Consider the following 11,572-nt stretch of genomic DNA (forward strand, 5'->3'; position numbering starts at 1 on the left):
TTTCTATGAAAGATTTTTTAGCTTATTGCTTTGATGCTGGTACAGTACATTGAACACCTATTTGAATATTAAGTTTTTCTTCGAACTGTTAAATTATTCCAAAGTAGTGAAATACCTTAGTTCCATTGATTAACTTAGCAGCTTTAAATATCATTCTCTTTTTATTTATTTTAGAAGTCTTACAAGGATGGTATTTAAATTGATAAGGTGTTGTGTGGGGCGTTTTTATTGTACAAAAATAATTATTATGATACTTACTGTATACAGTCTTATTGTCATACATATATATGGCAGTGTCTTCAACTATAGGATTAATTTTTTTTTGAGGCACATTTATCTCTTTTGGTTAATTCTACACTGTAGTGAGTTTTTTTGGTTTTTTTTTTTTAGTATTGAGATGTAATTTTGAAATCTTAAGCATAGTAGACTCAAAATATATGCTTAGCATTTTATTATTTTGGCGTTAAATTATTTGAAAGTGGTTACTTAAGGTTTTTCAAGGTGTGTGGACTAATGCATGCTATTTTTATTACCCATGCAGTTTTGTGCTGGGTGTCTTTTTTTGATATGGATTTTGGCATGTTTTATTCTATTGATTCCATGTTGATATGTGCTCATATGTGCTCTGGATTCTCTCCAGCTTGATGGAGAAAAGCTGTGGCATGTTTATCACTGCTCAATAAATGCTTAATTGATGCTAAACTCTTTTCAGTTATGTTTTAATTTTAGACTAATTTGCTATAATACATGTTGTCTTTAAAAATGATGATTTCTAACCTGTCTGTTATTCAGTGCTAGCTATGTGGTCAGTGGGATTTTTCAGAAGTATAATTTAAAGTCTGTTTTTCTTAGAGCCCCAGGTATTTCTGAAACCTCAAAAAACACTGCCACTGGAGTTTTAATTGATATGCAACAAAGTAGACTTTAGTAATTAAAATCAAGATGCTGTGCTTTTGCTACATGGACCTTTACATGGAAAAGTAGGTCTTACACATTTCCTTTTATTGTTCAGCGTAGCAATTGCATCCTTACAGGGTTGTAGGTTGGTGGCTTACAGTTCAAAAAAAAAAAAAAAGGGAAAAAAAAAAAAGGAGCGAGGGAGCTGCCACCAGCCCTGAAGACAGACAGTGGGCTTTCGTCCCTCAGACACCCCCAGAATACTAATCAGGAAAGTCAGACCCTGGAGGTCAGGGAGCAAGTCAATCATTCTAGCGATCGTCTCAGTGTGGAGGATCAAATTAGCCTGAAAAATTCAGCTGCTGGGAGGAGAGGGCGAGCAGCTGTCAGGGGCAGCAGCGAGATGCACTAATGAACCAGATGAATAGTGCAAAAGCTTGAAAATAAAAACAGGACAGTTGACATTTTTCATCTGTCAAAGCAGGAGATGCATGAAAATATAGTATTCCTGTTTTAACTCCTTAGGGGACATTCGGCATTTTTTTAACACTCGGCAGCATTCAAACAAAAGTATTTTTTAATGAACACCTAGAGTACGAAAATGAGTATCTGTGCATTTATTTAGCATTTCTGCATGCGTACACACCCTGCAGTTGATGTTTCTTTTCTTTTTCTTTCCTTTTTTGGTCTTTAGCTTGCACTTTTAATGTTCTTTTTAAGGTAAGAGACGATGTCATGTAAATCCAAAAATTAACATTGTTTTGGTAATACAGAATTTTTTTGGAGGAGTATAAGATGGAACTACACAGTATGATATTTGTATTGGGAGCTTTAAAATTACTTATCCTTACTTGAAGATAATAGGAAAAATTACTGAGCTCTTTGAGAGCATTTTTATCAGATACAAAGTAAATGTAAGAGAATTTTGGTAATTTTCTTCATATGTTTTCCCCCCATGATATTGGTGCTTAGACATGAAGGAGTTAAACTGCTATCTGGAAGACCACAAGACAGATGAGAGCCATTTTCAGCTTGTCCTGTCCCTGTTGAAGCTCACTGAGTAGCACAGCATGGACTAGCATGTTTCACACACACTCTGCCTGTCTGGGGAATGTACACATTGTCCTTCCAAAATCAGACTTATTAGCACATGTAGAAAAGGGTGACTGACTTTGGGGCAGCACTGCACTCAAAGCAGCTTTCGTGCTGCTGCGGTTCAAAGACTTAGAAGGCTTTGAACAGAATGGAGAGATTTTAAATGAATTTTTAAATTTGTAATCCTGCTAACCATAGCATTTGTTTCCACCTTAAATGTCAAGTTCTAACACGGTCTGAAATAAAGTGTAGGTTTACTAATGCTGGTTTTAAGCTGGTCACGTATGCAAGAGCTCTCCGACATATTCTTATTTTTGTATTACAGTTGTAAATCACAGTCATAGTTGCCAGTTCTGCTCTTCTGATGATGTTTTAGGATTTATTTTTTTTAACTATTTTCAAATAATGTACTGAATTGCAAAGTTTTTGGGTTTGGGTTTTTTTTTTTTGGAAGTGTAGCTGTTAGCTTTAGTTTTCTTGCTTTAAGAAGTCTAGTGTAATGGCTACGGAAGTTTACAAAATCTCCTACTGTTATTCAGCATTTTCAACATAAATTATTGCTTTAGATCAGATAATGGTTTCAAAAAAGTATATGCTTCTTTTCTAAAGGGTCTTCAGAGGAAAATTCCATTGTGGATTTTGTTTTGGTTGTTCTCTTTAGTGGTGCTAGGGTCCTCTATGCCTACAGCAGTATCGGAAACTACTCAATTTTTCCTCATACTCTATTAATAAAACTCTAAGGGTGTAAAATTCAAATATTGTAACATTTGGATTTGTGACAGGTACAACGGCATGATGCAGAATAAGTACACACAGTAATAGTTTTGTGAGTTCTCTTTTTAGCACTGACACTTCTAAGCAGGGAGTTGAAAGTCGTTAAAAGTCACTTTTGATTTGTTAGTATTACAGATTTATGACAAAACAGGTTTACTTAAAAACACAAAAGAAAACTGTACATTTTCCTTAAACAGATGGCTGCACTGCAGAGTCCCTTTTATGGTGATAAAATGAACTTGTACTCCTTGTGCAAGAAGATAGAACAGTGTGACTACCCACCTCTCCCTTCAGATCACTATTCAGAGGAAGTAAGTAATTCTCCTTTTCGTGGGCTAGATCCTTGGTTTATCTAAGCTGGCATGCTGCCAGGGAAGTAAATGAACTTGTGTGATTTTATGTTATTTGCAGATTATGCCCATAAGTGTTTGCTTGTTGAACTCACTCAAATGTTCCTGTCAAAACAACTCTCTGATATGATTTTAAATTTGGGGGGTTTAATGATGGAAACCTCATACCGTTAGCTTCTTAATTTCATTGAGCTTCCTTGCAAGTATGACAGAATGCTTTCCCAGAATGCACAATGATATGTTCTACGTGACAGAATGGGATTGAGTCTTCCGTCTGTAGTGTGCTTCTCTAAAAGCACAACTATACAAGTTTATGTTGCACAGTAAATTAGCACACTAGCCTTATTTCTCTAGGGGCTTGCATTAAAATAGATATAATGTAACTCACTAGTAAAAATGAATTGTTTAGTTCCCATTTGTCTGCATTGTAAAACTGGGATATGCTGTTTGATGCAATTGGGGGGAGTTCTTTTGCAAGAGAGTGGTTCTTGACAATGCTAATCGTAAATTTCAGAGAAATATAGGCAGGCATAATGTAATTGAATTTGAACAGTATACTCATGCATATCGCAGCAGTGTTTTAAGCTGATAGGTAGCAGTTCTTTACCATCATTAATACATGTAAAGGGGGTACTTGCTTTTTTTTAGCCCTAAAATGACAAGAAACTAGATAAAATAAATATTTTTCTTAGTGTAATGGAAAGAAAAATATAAATGCTTGCTTGTTAATGTTCTGAGATGCCAGTTTTGAAATACTTTTCCACTTTGAAAAGAATAGGGCAAATGGCTAGAAGCTGTAAACCAACAAACACATATCAGTAACCAATTCTAATTGAATTCAGCCTACATGAATTAAAGATTACTTTGAAAACACAAATAAGCACGAGCAGTGAAATACTTTTAATAAAGTGCTGTGCAGTTTCAGTTATCAAGTAGGGATTGTAATTCTGCACCTTAAATTTTTTTGCATTCAAAAACAGTGATTGGACTATTAATAAAACATTACTGCCCAGTGTTTTGTTTTGTATTTATAGCGACAGTTTTTCCCCTTTTATGGAACAAAGTGGACTTAAAAAGATAATTCAGTGATCTTACAAAGGATGAAATAATGATCTATTGTGTAATTTATATGCTATACCTCTTTGTGGGTTTTCCAATTAGTCCTTTTACCTTGGCCGTTTTTAATTATTATTTATTATAGACTATAAATACGGCAGTTCACATAACCAGCTTCAGAACTGGAGGCCTAGAAATACAGTAGGGTGTGAACAATAATGCAAAATGATAGCAAGAATGTCAGGGGCCGTTCTTTGTTGTGTCATTCATGCTGTCTTCCTTTTTCCATGAAGCGCATGAATATTTCACATATCTGCATCCTCATCCTCTATTCTTCTTGACTAATTTTCAGACTGTCTGAATTTGCATTTCACATGGTAGCTGATTAGGAGATGCAGAGTGCAGCAGCGAAGCCTCAGCAGGCGGTTTCCATGGTGACCTTCAGCAGGATTTTAATGATGATACCACTAGTGGTTCGTTGAAGTTGTCCTGCCTGCAGGGCTACTTCACTGCTGCTAAGTGTGAAGTTGGGTATGTGGATTCCCAGCCAAGGGGCAAATATCAAAAGTCTGGCCCAGATAGAAGGTTTGTATGGGGGAAGAGATTCCACCTTCTACTAGCATCCACATAGTTTCTAGTGTTGAAAACAGATTCAAAGCAAAACATGCTATATTTTTCTTTATTTCAAAGCAGACACCTTGGATAAACAGCTGTTTGCAAAATACATGTAAGTTACTTTAAAACATAATGAGAGGTTCAGATATGGTAGGTATGAAAATAGTTACTTGAAAGAAGTAATCAACTATGGAGTCTTTAATCATTTTTATGTTTTTTAAAGTAAAACTTGGGTCTTCTAAGGTAAATGGAAAAATAGATACGTTTATTAGTTATTGCACCAAAATAGACCTAAAATAGACTTTTTACTTGTGTGAAAAAATACTGTGCTGGCATGAACTGAAAAAAAAAAAAAAAAGGGCAAACAAAGTGTTATCTGTCATATTAAGATACTGGCCTAATGTTTCACCTGTATTGGCAATTTAGATATCAAGCCTTTGGGTTAGAAGCGTACTCAGTGAGCAGTAAAGATCAGAGATCACTGAACAGCAAAACTCATTTTGTGTTTTATAACAAAGAATTTACTGAGTGAAGAATTTCACTGAGTGTTGATCTCTGCATCCTCTGTAGAGGTGTAAATACTTTCATCACAAAATACGAGACAAGTACTTTTTAGAGAAACTTTGTAGGTAAATTTTAATGAGTTTTAAGATGTGACTCTTTGTGAATTTTGAACATTTGTAAAACCAGCCTTTTAGTAATGTATTACATCTGTGCCATCAGAGAATAGAGTGACAGAAAGATGTACCTTAAGATCGATGGACAGATGGATATTTTTTTAAGAACCTTTTGATAAAACCTAATTTCATAAACTGTTGCTTCAGCATTAGAGGCCAAGCTTTTCAAATGTTTTACAACTTTGGGCATTTCAGTTTTTGAATATTACTTAAGAACATCTGGTATTTAGGTGAGTACTCAGCATTTACTGAAAGCTGTTCTGCTTTAGGTAATTCAAAGCTGGGGCTCCCTTGCCACCCCCAATCAGTACTCTCAAAATCTTGTCAGCCAGTATCATGTTGCTTTCGTAACGGATGAAGTTTTTAAATCTTTTGATTGAGGTGCACTGCTAAAGCCCATAGAGAACCTCCCACCCAGATGTGAAAGCTGAATGAGCCAGCAAGTCCACAATGGCAGTGTTAGTTGCCAGCAGAAGGTCTTGAGAATACCAGTGAGGACAGGCTTCAAGGTCTCCTATTAAAAGTAAGAATAGGGCTTTTTTCTCATCCAGCATTTCATATCTAAAAATTTCTTTTTCAGCTGGCTAACGATGCAAAGTACTTGCCTGTCCTATTTCTGTCTTTCCCCCTCCTCCTCCTGACTCAAGTGATAATTATTTATTTCATAGCTGAAAAACCTGCTAGAGTTAAAGAAAGTGTGTCCCACCGCTACGATGTTAGGCTAAGCTCCAGGCTAAAGGCAGTCCCTGTGCTAAGTACACCGAGGAGGTTAAGAACAATAAGTAGCTGAAGAAGTTTGCAGCTTGGAGATGCAACCCGAGGTCCCTCCAGCTCTGTCATAAGTCTGCTCTGTCTGTTGGCCAGTCTGTGCCAGATAATAAAAATTACTCTAATGATAGTCTGACTTCAGAATCCCAGTGCCTCTTCCCATGGTACTGTTGGGCTCTTCTGCTACATTCGAAATGTTATTAATACTAGAGGCCTTGACAAGTGGATTCCAGGTTTATTGAAATGGATATTCCAATAGGAGTTAAAGGAATAGTACTGTAACCAAGAATTAGTATCCACCATAGTCCCAGTTTCAGTCCTGAAAGTCTGTCTTCCTGTGTAATTGTTTTCAAACTGTATAGCAAAATTAAGTCACCTTCTCCTGAAGGTTTGCTGTTCAATAACAAGGCTTGAAAGCGTTCAGGATTTTGAGATTTCTCTGGAATCTGCACTATTGGTGTGCAGTGTCCCAGGCATAGTCAGCTCAGCATTCGTGCCTTACAACTGAGATTCTGGACTGGGGACAGGGAAGGAGATTTTGCAGTAATAGCAGTGGCCAACACTTAAATGTTAAGATTCATAAGCAAAAGAGGTCTATGACATTCTGCTTTGTTTTGTTACACTCGTAGTGAAGGTTTGCTACTAATTGTGCTTGCCACTTGCACGATGTTGGGAAGAGAATTTCTGAATAAACTGCTTCAGTGACTGTCCCTTAATGTAAACATATGCTTGTATATCCTTTCTTATATCCTAACAAAGGTAGCTATATATGCATTTTAGCAAGAATTAAGAAATAAGAAGCTGCAAAAAGCCACAGTTGAGAAGCCACAGAGGTGAATGACTTTTGCAAGTGTACTTACAGGGATTAATAGGACCTAAAGCCTTTAACATGTACTTCTGAGCATATTCTGCAGATAAATTACGCTGGTATTCTCTTTTTTTAAAAAAAAAAGTTCACTTATTTAAGTCTAATTTCAGGCTTGAGGTTTTTACATGTTCTTTGGACTTTCCTCTTTTCCATGCAGGCGAAGTTGTTGCAATAGCAAGCTTCTCATCTCTGTTAGTACATTGTGCCTGTTGCTTACACTTTGGCCCACCTGCTTTTTCTACAGTAGTTTTGCTTTGCATGTTTGTATACATGTAGGAAATAATTATTTCTTAAAGTGATTCATGCTTTCCAGTGTTCTAGTCTCCAGATATATAGGAGTTAGTACAGGCTAATAGTTTTTCCTGTCAGTGGTATTGTATTTTATTTATTGCTGCTGGCAGCAGCAATATGATGGCTTTTATAACTCCATTAGTCAAAATATGCATAGTATATTTAAGATTCAAATAGCAAGTGTGTTATAGATTATTTTGATTTGATGTTTCTTTTAAATCCAGCAATCTGACTGCTATCTTCAGAATTAATGATCTCATTTTTAAATACCAAGCTCTTCTTGCTAAAGAAGGTGGATGTCTAGTAATATCAGTTTTATATTGTTAAATATGAAAACCTATACACTGTATACAGTTCATAATCCTTCTGCAAGGGCTAATGGAGGAAGTTATCAATAGTGGTACAGGCTATTTTTTACTTCTGGACTTCCTGTGCATTTAAATTAATCTTCTGAAAAGTGAAAGGAGTGTAATTATAATTGAAAATCCTTCCTGGTCTTTTTATAAAAAGCAGGAGGGAAGCTCTCTGATGGCGAGTTTGAATATGCAGGATATGTTACTTTTGAATAATGATAATGATGAGGTCGCTCTGTGTTAGTTGCAGTAATTACTAATTTTTTTTCAATCATCATACTTAATAATATTGGGAGGGAGACTGAGCCAAAGTTTACATTTTTTCATAGGCGGGTGGCTGGCAAGGTGTTTTATTGTCTGCTGCTTCACATCTGCCCTCCCCAGTGCTATAAGCAGATAGAGGAGGATTTGTCAAAGCTACTAAAAAGCATAAAGGAAGAGCTTCAGAGTTAAGTTGTTTTGCAAAGGATGGTAAAAATTTTAGCAAGTCAGCGTGAAGCAGGTGTATTCCATGTTGAAAAGTGCTTAGGAGATTAACACTGTTGAAAGTAGCTGCACCGTCAACAGGTTCTCCAGACAATATATATTGTTCTAATGTCATAAGTTTTTTAGACATATCAAGGGAGGAAGAAAACCCTCCAACTGTTCTGCCAGTTTGTGAAGGCAGTGAGAAGTATCCAGGTGGTCTGGAAGCTCTTTGCGATTGCTTCTGCTGAATATGTGCGCTATAGAAGTCCCAATAAATTATGGTGCTTGTGGAAACCTGTGGCTTTCTAGTAAAAGTGCTTTGTTTATTCCCAGGTAGAGGTTTCTGTGAACATGTTTGTTAATTATGTGCTTCTTTCCATAAAGAAAAAGAAATCACAGATGTAATCCTAAGAATAGATACAGGGGCACACACAAAAAGTTATTTATTCAGTATCATGTCTCCAACACTGGGCAAGTATAATGTGGGCAGCACAGGGTCAGCATAATGTGATACTTCCCCAAAATACTTTTCCAGCTTCCAGTTTTTAGTTCAGATATTTCCTCAAAGGTGGATTCTTTATATTAAATACCCTAAAGGGGTTTAGTTTATTCAGTTGCTTTTTGAGTGTGTGTGCACTGGTAGCTTCTAGCAGCAGGGAGTTCTGCAGGTTAACTTTGTATTACAAGGAGAATTGTTACCTTTTGTTTGTTGGAACCTGTCACACAGTAATGCCACTTACTGCTGGCTAACTCTTGTGTCAGGAGTGAAGGAGCAAGCAGTCCTAATTTACCTTCTTTCCATGCTAGTTTGCAGGTGTAGCCCTCCAAAAGCAGAGAAAACATTGTGTAATGGGACTAAATACATGTCTAAAATTGTATGCTAAAATGATTAGAACTTAAGTTTGCTCATCAGTTTGTCTGTGCAACAGTACCAAATGTAAAAATGGCGGGAGTATGCTGCATTCATTCATGCTTGCATAAAGCTGGGCAGTGTGTGTTGAGAGAGGGAGGGTTGAGTTTGTGTTTATGCAGAATTGCTGTTTGGCTAATTTTTGCCAGTCTGATTAGTTTGAATTTGATAATGCACAAATACTGCTTGTAAGAAGGCCAATGATCCTGTCATGTTATTTTCCTCTCCTAGCTGCGACAATTAGTTAATATGTGCATCAACCCGGATCCAGAGAAGCGACCAGACATAACCTATGTCTATGATGTAGCGAAACGTATGCATGCACACACTGCGAGCAGCTAAACAGACATCAGATCATGAAGAAAACAGCAGAAATAACCAAGTACTTTAAATAAATCATCCCACCTCTTTGTGTTACACAAACGTAATTATTTGAAGCTTGCTGTTGTGCTTTGAATTGTAAACCAATTTATATACAAGCTTTGTTGTTTTCTGTTGATTTCTGTTTTTTTTTCTTTTTTACTAACTTGCAGTTATAGAACAGGTTTAAATATGTAAAAAGTAACTTTAAAAGATATCAACTGTTTTCCATGTTAAGTGGGTTCGAGGTAATTTTCTTTAATAACAAAACTGTATTCAGGTGGGCCTCAGTTCTAAAACACAGTTGCACTTTTGCACATAATACAGATATTAGGCTTATTATCCAGAAGCAAAATGTCTGAATCCCTCACCTTTTTAGTAATTTATGGAAGGTATGAATCAGCACAGTTAACTTTATTTTAATCTTTGTTCTAAGAGGAACATGATTATTATAGAAGGTTATTGTATTTTATATTAAATTGTAGTTTGCAGTTCTCAGCATAAGAGTAGACAGGCAATAGGATTCTGCTTGTGAAATGTGATGGGGAAAATAGTTTCAGGAAAAATACCATGCTGATGTTTTTGTAATGTCCCTTTTTATTTTGTTGTTCTCTCATAATGCACATAAAACACTTGTTGGAGGTTTTCTGGGAAAATTTCAGGTGTTGATTCTGTGATCTGATCGCTTTCAATAGGCTTGTGCAGCCCTGCCCTGGGTCAATAGGAGTCTGCATAGTTAAGTCTTAAAACTGTGCAGATGCTTCTTGAAGCAAATAGGATTCTTTTGAGGCTATAGTTCATGAGAAGGTCAGATTAAAAGACATGGTCTTTTACAACTTCCCAACTGTATATATATATATACATATGTCATTGTTTGTAGATTTTTGTGTTTAAAATAATGACCTTAAGGTATATTTAATTTTTTTTCTTAAATACACAAGTATTTTGAAAAAAATATTATAGTTTAGTAGTATAACAAAATATATTCTTCATGAATATCTGGTGTTGTATACTGTAACCTGATCATTAGTTTTCTGTTTAGCAGAAGTAATTTTTAGCTTTTATGTTGAAGAGAAAGTTGCCACTTCTTTATTTGGGAAATAAGTATGCAAAATGTTTTATAAATTCATTATTGGTTGAAAAGGAAATTCAAAATATTTTTGTTAGACCTTTTTGGATATGCTTAAATAATATTTTTATTAAGAAAGGAAGGTGCCTTGTTTTTAAATGTGGTAAATATGGAGAATGGACTGAAATTTCTTGAGTTTCAAGACTGAAATTTTTATACAGAACTGTTAACACATAATGATAATCAGTGATATTGCTAAGAAGCTGTTAGTTAAATCTTTTCTCTTACATGGGAAAAAGAAGTTCAAATAGAAGCAGCAGTGTAGGTTATGTATGCAGTCAGTCCCTGCATGCTCAGTTTTGTTTTGTTTTTTCTTTCTCTGTGCAGCTTTCATTTTTGATTTGCTTTAGTGCTCAAGGAATAAAAATCCAGTTGCAGGGTTTGGGGATGAAATGTTCAAGCTTGGTGAGGGTTTTTTCTTGTTTTGTATTTTTTAAAACTGCAAATACTATGGAAACTGTGTTTGGCAAAATAGAGGAGTTTTTAAATAGTATGTGCCAGATCATCAGCTTTTCTTAATACTTTTATAAAACATTTGTTTCTGTTTCCAGATTTTGTAGAATGAATCTTTAGGGTTTTTTTCCTAGCTTCTGTGTATACTTAATCTTGTAGGACTTCAGTGGAACAATTTGTAGGAAGGAAGTATTTGAGAAACCTTGGTTTGTGTCTAGCAGCCTCTAGATTTCCTTTCATTTATTATCTGATTATTGAATTTTAAAAATTATGGTTATATTCTATAACAGTAGTTCCTATGTCACAGAACAAATTGGTTTGTATTGGAAAAGGTAGGACAATCCTTGACTGACAGGATTAGCTCTTAATACGCACAAGTACTCAAAACTATTTTTTTCTTTTTCTGAAATATGAAAATAAAACAACTATAAAAATGACTGAACACACCCCCCTCCCCCATCAGTCAGGCTATTTGCATTAATATTGTGCATCAAGTATTGAACTTTCC

At 35.6% G+C, this 11,572-nt stretch overlaps 1 protein-coding gene across 1 annotated transcript in view; it reads left to right on the top strand.

The window, feature by feature from the left end:
* NEK7 (NIMA related kinase 7) overlaps positions 1-11,011 on the top strand; it is a 68,699-nt gene extending 57,688 nt beyond the window's left edge. The window contains exons 9-10 of the mRNA XM_062613442.1: positions 2,964-3,077; positions 9,354-11,011. Coding sequence (XP_062469426.1) covers positions 2,964-3,077; positions 9,354-9,464 — 225 coding nt within the window. The 3' untranslated portion in view covers positions 9,465-11,011. The remainder of the gene's footprint in view (positions 1-2,963; positions 3,078-9,353) is intronic.
* The last annotated feature ends 561 nt before the right edge of the window (positions 11,012-11,572 follow it).

The sequence above is a fragment of the Pezoporus occidentalis genome, unplaced genomic scaffold (genome assembly GCF_034315485.1).
Source record: "Pezoporus occidentalis ecotype Australia unplaced genomic scaffold, CSIRO_AGI_Poc_V1 ctg167, whole genome shotgun sequence".
Taxonomy (NCBI): Eukaryota; Metazoa; Chordata; class Aves; order Psittaciformes; family Psittacidae; genus Pezoporus; species Pezoporus occidentalis.